The sequence below is a fragment of the Artemia sp. Qi Xiang Cuo genome, chromosome 17, assembly GCF_049724085.1.
Source record: "Artemia sp. Qi Xiang Cuo chromosome 17, ASM4972408v1, whole genome shotgun sequence".
Lineage (NCBI taxonomy): Eukaryota > Metazoa > Arthropoda > Branchiopoda > Anostraca > Artemiidae > Artemia > Artemia sp. Qi Xiang Cuo.
In genome coordinates, this window is record NC_142810.1 from 30,292,468 (window position 1) to 30,307,932 (window position 15,465).

General features: G+C 36.2%; 2 protein-coding genes across 3 annotated transcripts in view; one reads left to right on the forward strand and one right to left on the reverse strand.

Annotated features, from left to right (window-relative positions):
• Positions 1–8,113: 8,113 nt before the first annotated feature.
• LOC148942093 (uncharacterized) overlaps positions 8,114–15,465 on the reverse strand; it is a 31,643-nt gene continuing 24,291 nt past the window's right edge. Inside the window, exons 1-2 of one of the 2 annotated variants that reach the window (XM_089103374.1) lie at positions 12,995–13,018; positions 8,114–8,858 (exon numbers count right to left, since the gene is read on the reverse strand). In XM_089103374.1, the coding sequence (XP_088959500.1) occupies positions 8,169–8,858; positions 12,995–13,015 (711 nt within the window). In that variant the 5' untranslated portion in view covers positions 13,016–13,018 and the 3' untranslated portion in view covers positions 8,114–8,168. Of the gene's footprint in view, positions 8,859–12,994; positions 13,019–15,465 lie in introns of those variants that run through there. The other variant, XR_016143172.1, reaches the window with a different exon arrangement.
• Positions 12,108–15,465, forward strand: part of LOC148942094 (DNA helicase MCM8-like) — a 47,217-nt gene continuing 43,859 nt past the window's right edge. The window contains exon 1 of the mRNA XM_089103372.1: positions 12,108–12,177. The gene's annotated coding sequence lies outside the window, so the exon portion shown is untranslated. The remainder of the gene's footprint in view (positions 12,178–15,465) is intronic.

Below are 15,465 nucleotides of genomic sequence, written 5' to 3' on the forward strand. Positions count from 1 at the left end.
TTCATGAAGACTAGCTACATTAGATCAACCTCGCCATTGGATCTCGACCCCGATAAAGCAGGTGATTATTCGCCAGCTGAAAGTGTGTACTTGGGGAAGGCAGCTTACAAGTCTCTTCCAACATTACAGTCAAATCCGAGTACAAAAGAAAATGAACGTGAAGTGAAAGTTCTCTATAAATAGGCTCGTAAGTTATATGTGGAGGGGGTGAAGCAAATCAAGCAGCAATTCTCGTTTGAGGACGAACTGTTTACGTTGTTTGAGATCCTTGACCCTACGAAAGCTTTGAACCTAGATACAATTGGTCTTCTGCAAAAGGTTCTACAGAGATATAGTGCACCGTCGTGGGATGGAAGAAAGATAGTAGAGGAATGGCGGAGTTTACTGTTTTTTGATCTTCCAAATGTGACAGATGTCTGTGATTTTTGGCGTCACTTGGCTTCTATAAAAGCACGAAATGATACTCAGAGGTTCTCTAGCATAATAAGCATTGTCCATAACCTCCTGGCCTTGCCATTTTCGAACGTTGTTGTAGAGCCGTTCTTTTCAGCCTTAAAAGATGTTAAAACAGATCATAGAAACTCGCTCAAAAGTTTAACCCTTACCTCAATTATGAAGACCAATTTTGGCATGAAAAGAAAAAGATATTTGTCCCATGATTTACAACACATGTTATAAATCAACACGACAAAGACATGTGTCAAACCTTGTAGTCAAATCAGAGGACAAAAGCAGATGAACGTAAAGTGAAAGTCATCTATAAATGTGCTCGTAAGTTATATGTGTAGGCGGTGAAGCAGATCAAGCAGCAATTCTCGTTTGAGGACGAAATGTTTACGTTGTGTGAGATCCTTGACCCTACGAAAGCTTTGGAAATAGGTGCAATTGGTATTCTGCAAAAGGTTCTGCAGAGATATAGTGCACCGTCGTGAGATGGAAGAAAGATAGTAGAGGAATGGCGAAGTTTACTGCTTTTTGATCTTCCAAATGTGACAGATGTCTGTGATTTTTGGTGTCACTTGGCTTCTATAAAACACGAAATGATACTCAGAGGTTCTCTAACATAATCAGCATTGTCCGATACCTCCTGGCCTTGCCATTTTCAAACGTTGTTGTAGAGCGGTTCTTTTCAACCTTAAAAGATGTTAAAACAGATCATAAAAACTCGCTCAAAAGTATAACGCTTACCTCAATTATGCAGGCTAAATTTGACATGAAAACAAAAAGACATGTGTCCCATGATTTAAAAGTCGATGCCGTTCTCTTAAAACTACTCAAAACTGCAAAAGCCAACGCAACGGCTGAGGAGTATGTTCAGTGTAGTTAAAAAAGTGCAGCTAAACAAGAAAGAAAAATGATGAAAGTTTGTTTTGTATTTGAGGAAAAAAAGGATTTTATATGAAGATTTTAAAATATATGAGGCGAAAAAGAATAACAGTGAGCGTGAATAAGGTGTGGATATATGTTACCATTGAGGGAGGAGGAGCTGTATGACAGACAGTGTAAAAGCTTGTCTTGTGAAAAGAAAGATTCCAATGTGACAGAAGATTGTCATATTTTTCGGTTGAAGTCGGAGATTTGTTGGATTTTTGACAATGTGGTGTCGGAAAAAATGTCGGATTGTCAGTGGTCGGGTGTCGGAATTTTGAGGCTTTTATAAACTGACCGATTGGAAATCTGGTAGGAACAAAGTGGAAGCACTGTTCCTGTGCTCCTTTAGACAAAGTCCATCAAAATGATACATATAAAGGGGGATAAAACTCTACCCTGCTTATCTCCTGATTTAATACGAAACCAGCTGCTAACCTCATTTCCTACCTTAACCGCAGCAGTGTTATTCTCGTACATAGCACTAATCACTTTAATTTATTTGTCTGACATACCATACAAGGATAAGACCTTCGTTAAAGTGAATCGACGCTTTAGCGAAGGTCATGGAACGGTTTATTTACCTACCATGGAGTACCACTGGGAAAGCTGCTTCCAATGTAAGAGCAACCATAGAGTACGTTTGCTACAGCCGCAAGCATGCATAGTGAGATAGAAATACAAAGTCGACCTGGGGGGGATTTTCCGGCGAGTATGGTTAGGTTAGACTAGATTAAGTTAGGCTAAGTCAGGTTAGGTAAGTTAGGTTAGGTTAGCTAAGTTAGGTTAGGTTAGCTAGTAAACATCTCTCCATGTTTAAGTTAGGTTAGGTTAAGGCTAGATTAAGTTATGTTAGGTTAGGTTAGCCTACGTACGCGCGTACGTAGCTAACCTTGCTGGTAACGCGCGTACGTAGCTTAAATTGCTGGTAAAATAAAAAGAGCATTGGCAGACAATGTTAATAATGTAAAATAATGTCTATAACATATTTTTATGTTGTTACTACATGTTGTTACTTCAATAAAAATATTTTATGCATTACTTTGTTATATTTCTATTATCTTAGGAAACGTTAGCTAGTTAAGCACTTAGAATGTTTATTAAAAAGTTGGAGATTTTTTATTTTCTTTGAAAAAAAATTAGAATTGAACTATAACTTTTTTCTCTTCTCTGAGAAAATTCAGAAGAAAACTTTAAATTTCTTTGTTTCCTGGTGAAATTAAGTACCGAAGTGGAATATTTTTACTTTTCTCTGGAGAAAATAGAATTGAACTGTAAGCTATTTAATAGAATTCAGAAGTGAGTTAACTTTTCATGATCAATGTATATGACTTTTTCTATCTTCTATGAAAAATTTAGAACAGTAATTTTAAATTTTTTCATCTCTTTGAGAAAAATCTGAACTGAAGTCGAAAATTTTTATTTTTTCTTGAAAAATAGAATTGATCTGTAACTTATTTCTTTTCATATGGATAGTTAGGAAAAGAACTTGAACTTTTCTTCACATCAATGAGAAAATTAGCTCCTTATCTTTATAGTGAAATATTCACGATCAATGTGTAACTTTTTCTATCTTCTACAAAAAATTTGGAGGAGAATTTAAAATTTATGTCTTTGGGGAAACATCTAAACTGAAGTGGAACCTTTTTATATTATTAGGAAAAATAGAATTGATCAAAAACTGATTTCTTTTTCATTGAGAAAATTCAGAAGAGAGCTTGAACTTTTCTTCACTTCATTGAGAAATTTCAAATAGAACTTTAAATTTCCTTATGTCTTTGTGAAATTAAGAACTGAAGTGGAATATTTTTATTTTCTTTGGAGAAATTAGAATTGAACTGTAAGTTCTTTAATAAAATTCAGAAGATAACTTTATCTTTCTATCTTCAATGAAAAATTTGGAACAGTATTTTAAATATTCCATCTGTTTGAGAAAAATCTGAACTGAAGTGGAATCTTGTATGATGACTAGAACTTGAACTTTTCTTCTCTTCGTTGAGAAAATTTAAAATTGAAGTAGAAATTTTTATCTTCCGGGAAAATATTCACAACTATGGTATAGGTTTTTCTATCTTCTATGGAAAAATTTCAATAGAACTTTAAATTTCCTTGTGTCTTTGTGAAATTAAGAACTGAAGTGGAAGATTTTTATTTTCTTTGGAGAAATTAGAATTGAACTGTAAGTTCTTTAATAAAATTCAGAAGATAACTTGAACTTTCTATCTTCTATGAAAAATTTGGAACAGTATTTTCAATTTTTTCATCTACTTGAGAAAAATCTGAATTGAAGTGGAAACTTGCATGATATTGTGGCGTGCAAAAAAATTGTAAAGTAAAGTTTTGGTGAAAAGGATGGGGACCTCAACTTGTAAAATGGGTTTAGGAGGGACATTAAGAAAAGAATTCGTTCTGAAATGCCTTTTTTTGAAAAGTATCGCTTGGTGTTGGGGCATTCAAAAAGCTGTCAAGTATAGTTCTGGGTGAAAAAGTTGGGTACTTCAACTTATAAAATGGGTTTAGGAGGGACATTAGGAAAAAAAGGTGTAAAGTAAAGTTGTGGTGAAATGGGTACTTCAACTTGTAAAATGGTTTTTTGATGGACATTAAGAAAGGAACTGGTTCTGAAATGCCTTTGGAAAAGTATTGCTATGTGTTGGGGCATTCAAAAGCTGTAAAGTAAAGTTGTGGGTCAAAAGGATGGGTACTTTTGTAAAATGGGCTTAGGACGGTCACTAAGAAAAGACCTTGTTCTGAAATGTCTTTTGAAAAGTATTGCTTGGTGTTGTGGCATTCAAGAGCTGTAAAGTATAGTTGGGGGTGAAAAGGATGGGTACTTCAACTTGTAAAATGGGTTTAGGATGGACATTATGAAAAGAACTTGTTCTGAAATGTCCTTTGAAAAGTATTGCTTGGTGTTGGAGCATTCAAAAAGCTGTAAAATAAAGTTGTGTGTGAAAAAGATGGGTACCTCAACTTGTAAAATGGGTTTAGGATGGACATTATGAAAAGAACTTGTTCTGAAATGCCCTTTGAAAAGTATTGCTTGGTGTTGGAGCATTCAAAAAGCAGTACAGTAAAGTTGGGTGTGAAAAGGATTGGTACTTTAATTTTTAAAATGGGTTTAGAAACGACATTAAGAAAAGAAGTTGCTCTGAAATGCCTTTTGAAAGGATGGATGCTTCAACTTGTAAAATTGGTTTAGGAGGGACATTAAGAAAGGAACTTGCTCTGAAATGCCTTTTGAAAAGTATTGCTTGGTGTTGATATATCCAAAAAGCTGTAAAGTAAAGTTGTGGGTGAAAAGGATGGGTACTTCAACTTGTAAAATTGGTTTAAGAGGGACTTTAAGAAAGGAACTTGCTGTAAAGTATGCTGTAAAGTAAGCTGTAAAGTATATCTGGAAAACTTAGGCTGTTTACATTAACTTGTAGGCTAAAAGAATATAATTTGATGATCCTTTCAATGTTTTATTTCCAAAAATGTTAGTCTAATTGCCACCATTATAATTGTATCCAGACCCTACCTTCAGATTTCGATTGGTACCCCTAGGCTAAATAGTAGACTTAATTCTAGAACTGTAGCTATAAAGCAAAAACCCATAGAGTCAGTGATTTTTTTTATTTTGTCCAGGATATGTCCAGTTAAGAGAAGGTTGATGGTGATGTACATTGCAAAGTATATCTGGAAAACTTAGGCTGTTTACATTAACTTGTAGGCTGAAAGAATATAATTTGATGTTCCTTTCAATGTTTCATTTCCAAAAATGTTAGTCTAATTGCCACCATTCTAAATGTACCCAGACCCTACCCTCAGATTTCGATAAGAAAATAACTTGTTCTGAAAAGATATAATAAAGCCCTAAAAAATTATTAAAAAATGGGGTCTCAGGGGCATTTGGGGGTCGGGGGGCCCTTTGGGAGCCCGGGGGACGTTTGTGGACCGGGGGCTTCCTTCGGGGTTGGGGTGGGGTTTGAGGGCCCTTTGGGGTTGGGGTAGAGGACCTCACGACACTGTTCCAATGGAACGTGTGTATTATAACGACCACAGAGTTTCACCCTCAAATTCTCTTCTAAAACCTTTTCTAAAATCATCTTTTAAAATGTCTCTAACTGTTTCGCCGAAATAATTCCCTAAAATGTCTAAAACGGTTTCGCCCACATAACCCCTAAACGTAATTTCTGCGTGTTCCTTTTGTTTTTGGCATATTCCTGGACGCTTAACATTCGCCCCTAGCGTGCACTTGGCCAAAACAACAACAACGACAAAACAGGATCTTGAAAGAAGTGTCATTGACCCTGTCCCCGTTAGACTCAATAATCCATAAAACATCCATCAAAGTGAGAAAAATCCTGTTTTTCGGAGGATTTTAGGGGAGCTTACCTGGTCTAGTCAGCACTTCCGGTGTTGTATAATTGAAATCTCAAGACAAAATATCATAGGCCGCGTAATAGCGCTGCCTAGGTAAAGCGCGATGTGGGCACAATATATTCTTTTTTTAGACCAGGGAACTTTTTATAGAAAGAAATGTCATAGGAAGTTCAAAAGAGCTCATGGAGGGCAACCAGCCCCCCCCCCCTACGTCGATCACTTCCCCATGTACATCCGATCAAAATTTTGAGATAGCCATTTTGGTCAGCGTAGTTTAAAGTTCCGGAAATTATGACTTTGAGAATGACAACCCCCTCCCCGCACAACCCTCGGAGCAAAGGTTGTAAGTTATGCCCTCTGGGGATATAAGGTTTTTTATAGAAAGGGTGGTCGTATAAACCTCAGAGGGGGCTCATTTGATTCGTAATCAGAAGTTCTACTGACCTTTTTAACAGTAAAAAGGGATTGGAGGTCATCGAGCCCCCCACCCCCCCCCCCCGTACAGTAATCATTTCCCCAAACACATTCAATCATAATTTTTTAGATAGCCATTTTGTTCAGTGTAGTTGAAAGGTTCAGAAATTATGTCTTTTAAGATACCCCCCCCCATATAGCCCTCAGGTCAAGGGTTGTAAGTTACGCCTTGGGGACATATAAGGTTTTTATAGAAATGATGGTCGTATAAACTTCAAAGACGACTCATTGGATTGGTAATCAGAAGTTATAATGCTCTTTTTAAGAGTCAAAGTGATAAGAGTCAAAGAAGGCAAATACCCCTCCCCCCACACGCACACACACTTCGTATTTTCCCGAAACGCATCTGATAGAAATTTTAAGGTGGCTATTTGTTGTCGTAAAAACTTCGAAAAAGGCTCAGTCTGTTTGTAATTTAAAGGGCTAGTGCCTTCTTTAATAGTCAAAAGTGATAGGAAGGCAACCATCCCCCCACGCCCATCATTTCCCCAAACACTTCCAGTCAAAATTTCGAGTTAGTTATTTTATTTGACGTAAGTTAAAAGTCTAGGAATTGTGTCTTTGAGGATGAGAATCCCCTCACAGTCCTCAGGGCAAGGGTTGTAAGATATGCCCCGGCGGCATTTAGGGTTTTTTGTTCAGTATAGTTGAATTTTACAATAACTACGTCTTTGGAGATGACATGAACCCCCAGCACCACCAAAGGAAGGGCCGCAAGTTCTTAAATTTTCTTGTTGTTTACATATAGTATTTGTTATTGGGAACTATACCGGCATTTTTTGGGGAGGAACAGATATTTACTAGAGATGAATTTTCTATGGGGAGGATTTCTCATTGGGATGGAAGATTCTGGGGGTGAATTTTCCAGGGGAAATTTTACTAGAAAGCGTGTACGGAATTTGTTTTATTTGTCTTACTTTCTCGTTGGCGCTCCCATTTTACAAGTGGAGACGCTTTGGGGGAATTGCCCGCGGGAAATTTTCAACGGAGTTGGAATTGCCGGTGGGATTTCCCACGGGAACAATTCTCCATGAAGTATTGTCACCAGGAGAAATTCTCCATGGAGAAGTTTTTTTGTGGGAGAAACTTTCCATTGGGGGTGGGGTTACAATTTATTAGGATTATTTGAAAAACGATCAGAAATTACATACATAGAAATTTTTTCCTACTGAAAATAAGGAACAACATTTAAACTTAAAACGAACAGAAATTATTCCGTATATGAAGGGGGATAACCCCTCCTGAATACCCCGCTCTTTGCACTAAGTTCGACCTTTTGTCTCAATTCTTTAACAACGATTCCTGAAACACAAGGGTCGTCTAATTAGAGTCACAACCTTTTTAAAAGGTTCTTAAAACCTTCAGCATGAAGAGGGGTATTGAGGAGGAAGCAGCACCCCCCACATATGAACCCCTGTTCTAGTGCTGCTGGTATTATCACGTCCTTGAAAGAAGAAAAAGTATCTAAAACACCGCAGCCAACGTGCACAAAAATCCAAGCCTTGAGGGGTGAAACCATGAAAAGGTTAATTTCTAGGTACTATTTTGGAACATTTACGATCCAACCTTGATAGGTCAAACTCTTCCTCGGCACCCCAATCCTTACAGAAGGGGATGCACCCTAGCCATTTTGAATGATTTTGTTCCTCTTAAATATCACTTGTAATAGTAATCCCCCAGGACATCCCCCTCTGTTCATACGCATGCATGTAACAGTATATTTCTGGGATAATTAGGTTTTATCTATTGACGTAGGAATTAATTCTTTCTAAAAAAAATTTAAGTCTAGCCTAAACTTTGTCGTAATTGTGCGCAGTTAGGTTAGGTTGAGTTTACGGAATAAAATCAAATGAAGAAAATATTTGTCCAAATCTAAAATATCTTGCGGTTTTACAATAAATAATCAAGGTTTTATTCAAAAACATTAAAAACTGAGAAAAAGAAGATTTCAAAGGACTTTAAAACAAGTACGTAGGCTGATGAAGATTATGTTGACCAAACTGCTCCATGTTGATCATCAACTTATGAGGCAGCTGCAAGACGCTTTGTGGTTGGCCAGCTTGTGGAATCTGTATAAAGTGAATTGTCAATGGTTTCTTTGGTTGCTGACCATAGGTTTGATAATAAGAGGGTTGCTGGAGTGACAACTGGGGGAAAAGCTGAGGATAAGATGTTCCGTATGTTGGCTGTTGATAACTTTGGCTGTACTGAGGTGTGAGGGTTGGCTGGTAAAGAGAATGGTAGTGGTTCAGTGGCTTATTGTATTGTTGTTGTTCAACAGTATTTAAGAGACTGAAAAGCTGGGTTATATCGAACGTTTTCCAGTCCTCAATATTTTGGCTCACATCATTATCTTTTACAGATGAAAATGCGTCTTCTTCAGTGTTAGCTTTTTCTGCTGAATAAAGATCAACTTCTGTTTTAATGTCCTGTAATTCAAAAGGTGACTCTGAAGTTGGTATGCGTATATCTGCTTCTGATGATTCAGAGTCTTCTTTTATAATATCGGAAAGACGTACTTGTGCATCATCAATCTCTAGGGCGCCTGAAGACAGGGTAGGACTCAAAATTTGTATGTCATTGCTGGACAAAATATCTTCAAATATTGGCAAACTCCAGCCAGAAGCGATAGCGAGTGCAGCAAAAACCTGAAAAAAGTGCATTTATGAAATATGCCTCACAAGTTGGGTGCCAAAGTGGTTCGCAAACCTTCATAAGGGTTATTCTTAGTGAGGTCGAGCTTATAACAAAACAATAGGCAAAATGAATGTAAAAGCTATTATAACCAAATATCTGCCTTTTTTCTTTGTTCTTTTTTTTATTTCGTTTTTCGCTGGCCTGAAAAATAAATTTTTTATCTCATTTTGCTTCTTCTCTCCAATATGTTTTGCTATTTATTCCATCTAGCAAAAAAGAACAAATTTAGAGATTGGACTATTGCTAAACCAGTTACAATTGTAGATAGCTGAAACTTTCAAAATTAAAAGTTTTCTAAGTTTTTACGGTTTGACTATGTGTACCTTTCGGGGATGGTCTGAAGGACCAAGATCCAGAATTTGATAAAGAGTACCTAAAACTTGAAAAGCAGCCCCCACCCCGTAAATTGGAACACTTGGTGAAAACTAGAACAGATTAATGTTTCGTGCTATCTACACGCAAGTTAATTTTCTACTATATAACTAAGTTAATTAAACTTAATTCTATATATAAAAAAGGGGGGAAAGGGTAATCTCATTAACATAAGGACTGATGCCGGGAATGAAAAACGATTCGGATATACAAGGCTCCTATTGCTAAGTTTTAATAGTTAGTATCTAAAAAACCAAGCACTTGACGAAGTTTCATTCTTTGTCAACAAGCCTTAGGAAAGTATCGTAAAATAAATACTCTTATAAAAATGTATAAGCGTTGGAGGATGTAAATGAAGGGGCTGAAGCCTGAAGGTGGAAAGGGCCCTAAGCATTACTTTTCTTATTCTTGTCAGGTCCTAATATGCATTATGCAGAGATTGACGTTTCATTTGAAGTTGGCTTCTTCACTCCCTTAAACGGGAGGTGTATTGCGCCAAGTTTTTGACTATTTGAGAATTTATCTAAAACATTTTTATTGAGCTCATACTTACTATCTACGTACATAATTCATACTCATTTTGGCTTCTAAAGCTAGCCTTTGCCAGACGTTAAGGCTCTTTCAAACAGTTCGTGGTAACGAACTGTAAGTAAGGAGCGACCCGGCTCAATGGTAACCGAAACTCTAAAAAACGGAATTTTGGTACTAATAGAAACATAAAAAGAATCAGATTTTAATTCTGATTTCAAATACATACGTTTCATTAAGTTTAATCTTACTCATCAAAAGCTACGCGCCTGAGAAACTTTGGCTGACTATCAAAAAAAGGGGGAAAGACCCCCTAAAATTTATAGAACCTTAATGAAAATCACACCATCATGTTCAGCGTATCGGATAACCCTACTGCAGAGGTTTCAAGCTCCTATCTAGAAAAATATGGAATTTTGCATTTTTTGCCAGAAGAAAGATCACGGATGCGTGTTTATTTGTTTTTTTGTTTTTTTTCAGGGATAATCGTATTGACCCAGTGGTCCTAGAATATCGTGAGAGGGTTCATTGGAACGGAAATTAAAAGTTCTAGTGCCCTTTTCAAGTGACCAAAAAAAATGGAGGGCAACTAGGCCCCCTCCCACGCTCATTTTTTTCTCAAAGTCACCCAATTAAAATTTTGAGATAGCCATTGTGTTTAGCATAGTCGAAAATCTAATAAATATGTCTTTTACGATGACTTAATCCCCCACAGTTCCCAGGGGAAGGGCTGCAAGTTATTAACTTTGCCCTTTGATTACATATTTTAGTGGTTTTTGGGAAGTATCCAGACCTTTTCAGTAAGATTTTTTTCTCGGGTGGGGGGGCGGGGGGCTGTAGGAGGGGATTCAGCTGGAAAATCTGTCCGTGGAGGATGTTTCTTTGGGGTAAGGGACATTTCTATGAAGGGGGCGCCGGAGTTCCAAGCATTATTTAAAAAACGATCAGAAATTAAATTTAAAAAAACAAGTACTTTCAACTGAAAGTAAGAAGCAACATTAGAACTTAAAATGAACAGAAATTATTACGTATATGAGGGGGGCCTCCCCCAAGTCAATACTTCGCTCTTTACGCTACAGTTTTTTTGTTAGTGCTTTCACAAGAGCTATCTATTCTAATTAAACGCCCTTTGTTATTCAGAGGTGTGTTAATTAAATTTTTTTTTAACTTTTAACGTAAACAGCGTGGTATTGGCAAAGGGGAGAATCCCATCATATACGTAATAATATATACGTAATAAAAAAAACAATAAAAAAACAAGCGATACAGCTCAATAGTTATCGAAACTTTTAAAAACGGAACTTTGATGTCAATAAATGTATCAAAAGAATGGGCTCATAATGCTGATTCTAAATATATAAATTTTATTAAGTTTATTATTACTCATCAAAGGCTACGAGCCTCAGAAAACTCACCTGATTTTTTAAAGAGGGGGGGAAAATCCCCTAAAAGTGAAAAATTTTTAATAAAAATCCCATCGTCAGATTCAGCGTATCAGAAAACCCTATAACATAGGTTTCAAACTCATATCTGCAAAAATCTGTAACTTTGTATTTTTTGCCAGAAGCAAAATATACGAATATAGAAGTTCGTTACGTAAGTTAATTTGTAAATTACGTCAGAACCAAATTTAGAGACAGCCATTTAGCAAAAGAAAAGTAAAATTTTTATGCAAATTTTGTTTACTTATTCAATGACGGCGAGCCAAAATAAAAGCTGCATTAACTAAAAAACGATCAGAAATTAAATAAAAAAAACAAGTTTTTTAAACTGAAAGTAAGGAGCGACATTAAGGAAACTTAAGGAAACTTAAAACGAACAGAAATTATTCCGTATATGAAAGGGGCCGTCCCCGCCGCAACGCCTCGCTCTTTACGCTAAGGTTTGACTTTGTCTCACAACTCCATTTTTTTAAACAATAAAAAACTTTATCGTAAAGAGCGAGGCGCTGAGGAGGGGACAGCCCCTTTCATATACGTAATAATTTCTGTTCGTTTTAAGTTTTAATGTCGCTCCTTACTTTCAGTTTAAAAAACTTGTTTTTTTTATTTAATTACTTCAAGGTCTGATTGCTTAAGGTTTATGCAAGTTCTTGGAATATAATTTTATGTAGTCACATGGTTTAATCTTTCAATATAAGAGGACAAGATTAATCTTAATCGTCGACCGAATAATTTTTAAATTATTCTCAGATTGAAAAATACGCTGGAAAGCATGAAAGACATGCGCATTTATGAAAAGCAGATTTCCTATTTTCTAAGCACGTTTAGATCATTCTCTGAAAAGTGTATCTCTCTTAAGAATAATAAAACGAATGGATAGATATGGATAGAATGGATGTATAAATATAAAACCAATAAATCCAGTAATGTAAACATTTTGGCGTTTCGGTGCAAGTTACAGTTGTAGGCTTGTCGCAAAAGGGTTTGACAGGACATCAGCCTTAAGACTCTTATGGTAGGGGCACTATTTAAAAACTACTGTTACGGTTCACGTCGCTTTTAGAGTTATTATTCGACCGATAAAACGTCGTATGTTTCACAGACTTTTCTATCAAAAATATGTAAATATGAATAATAAAAAATTATATAGCTTCTATTAGGAATGGGAAATCCAGAGTTGTCTTGTGAGCATCGGCACCCATAGGGAGGGGGGCAAAGGGGTGCTCCAGCCCCTCCCCCCGGCCCCAGCTAAATGACGCTGCCTTATATTTTTGTTTTGAGATTTCGATTATACAGCATTAAAAGGGCCACCCCCCCCCCCCAAAAAAAAAATTAAGCCTATGGGCTCCCATGCTTGTGAGCGTTTCCCAATGTGGTATTGCGTGTCCATAACTGAATGTATAATACTTGAAATCTACATGCGGTAAAAGCAACGTCAAAACTATATTCATGTTTTAAATTAAATTACAAATATATGTCCAAATACATCTTTAAAATTTTTTATTTTGAAAAACTGAAGTTCTTAATAAGTTTAGGGTTTTTACATAACCTTTTTTTAGAGAGGGGTATGCACAATCTTTAAATACAGACATCGCCAATGTTGCAAATAGGCTAATCTCATTGGGCTCTAGCTAGAACTATTTCTTCGAGGTTTTAAAGTTGAAGAAAATGCTGATCAACACCCCATGCTGCATTGACTCTGAAACTAGCCTAGCCTGTACTCAAATTGTTCATAAAATACTCACAAAAACTTGGACAAATGACATGCTTTCAATAACAGAGTTAATCTCAAACTGAACAAGGTCATCCTTTGCGCTAAATTTATATAAAATAACTAATTGATTTGTTTTGATTACAGATGCAAGAAGTTGGAAAAAGATATGCAAACCAAACTGATTTTAATATGGAAAGGGAAGCGAGGGACTAAGCCAGGATGTTGTGCAAATTGATTATTTTCATGTCCACCAAAGAATTTATCTAGTCTTTCATTAAAAACTCCTTTGAATTTGAAATAAGTCATTTGGGTAGTAGATGAGGTCAGTCTTATTTATGATTCAAATTTGCTGTAAATATACAGTGAATTATTCATTGGAAAAGCTAATAAAAATCAGATAATTAAAATAACTTTAATATATTTGGAAAGCGTGGTGTGGGGATACAGAAACTGAATTTTAAACAGAATTGCATGGAAGACATATGTTCCTCTACGTATTGACCTTAAACTGGTTAACAATTTAAACTGTATTTTCCTATTAGTAGAAACTTATATGCAGCTTATTGAAAGTTGCTGCGCCCAAGCCAAAGGGGTATATCTAACAATTTTTTTCTTTGAAGACAATTAGAATTTGAGAATATTTCTCTTATTAAGCCTTATCCACTATCCCAGCTGTGGAAGCTCATTTGCTTCAAAGGAGGTATGAGAGGCTGACCATGATTGGGAGCAAAAAATAATTGAGTATCTATTCATTAAAGGCTACATAATAATTACGTATACTATGTACCTAATAAAACCACATTACGCAGATTTACAATGGAATATTTTCTAGACATTTTTCTTGTTTAAAACCTCGAACGAAAATTGCCCCCCGCTAAAACCTAAAAAAAACGACTGTTTTTGCTCTCCTGTGAAGCTAGTCATATAACAAATATCTGGTCCATTGAGAGTTAGAAAACTTAGGCATAAGAAACAGATTTCTCGAGGCTCCAGGCAGCCCCCAACCCCTACAGAAAAATCCACCTGCCCTCCTTCATAATAGGTAATGCGCGATCATACGGCACTGTATATAATTGTATCAAGGCTCAAATTAATGAACTTAGTTAAACGAAGCTTTAAAATTATTGTCTATTTTAACTGTGTTTACCTTGAAAAGACTATGTGCATCTTAAGGACCGAATAGGGGAAGAACAATATTTTAAACTTCCTTCTTAATGAAGGTACCAAAAACCACTATTTTTCAAAATCTAGGGGAGAGGGGGTAATTTTTTCAATGAAAACACTAAAAACATGTATTTTTCCATATTCAATTAATATTTGTTACTATTCAATTACTAATTCAATATCTATAGTTTTCAATAAAACTACTATGGGGCATTACTACCTCTGACCCTCTGCAACAGGCTTCTTTGACATGTTGAATTTGATTGTGTAATTTCTGGGAGTATTCTCTCCATCCCAGTTACTGTTAGCACTAGTCACTCTTTGCATACAATCCATTACCACGAACTAGTTGAAACATCCCTTCCCGCATTTTCTCTTGAACTTGCAATCCTTGTTTTTAATACATTGGTTAAGTGTCTGACAGTTTATTTGTTTCAAGGAAGGGGTAGAGGCGCCTTTCTGAGAGTATTCTTCTCTTTTCGGTTACTATCAGCACGACGCGATCCTTATTTACAGTCCCTCGCCACGAACTTTTTAAGACATCTCTTTCCGTATTTTCTTTTGAGCCTGCAGCCCTGCAATCCTCTTTTCAATATACTGGTTAACTGTCTGGCGCCATAAATGGAAAATGTATTTAAAAATTAACTCAATAAGCACGTAGCTAATCATTTATATATTTCAGGGAAAAAACAACAAAAATAGGATAATTATAGACAAATCTAATCAAAACTGAAGAAAAATCGAATAAACATTGGTAGTTTTGAGAAAAAGGATGTTACCCCCCCCCCCCCTCCCCAGTAAAAAGCAGTAAATAGTTAACTTTTAATGAACAAATTAAGGTGCATGGAGGACGAAGGAAAAATTACTCCTCAACTTTGTTACAAATGCCTGCCACGCAGTTCCTTGTGCCCTAAATCATGTGGACTTCCCAAAATCCACAAGCCGAACCTTCCATTACGACCAATTGTGTCAAGTACAAGGTCATCGACAAGTGGTTAGTGTCAATCTGTAAACCACTTTTGTCTACACAAATTTCTTACATTAAGAATTCTTCGAATTTGGTTGAAAAACTAAAAGAAGTGGAAATTTCTTCAAGTTCTTTGCTTTGAAGCTTCGACATTGTATCAATATACACTAATATTGATGTAGGAGCAGCCGAAACTCTTCTAGAAAGAAAGGTTTTAAGAAATTTGGACTTGATTAGTGGTAAAACAGATTTAGAAGTTTCTGTAATTATATGTTTAGCAAGGCTGTGCAATAAGTGCTCTTATTTTTTTTTGCAATTCAGAAGGGGATTTTTCGAACAAGTAAACGGTTTACCTATGGGGGCCCCTTTAA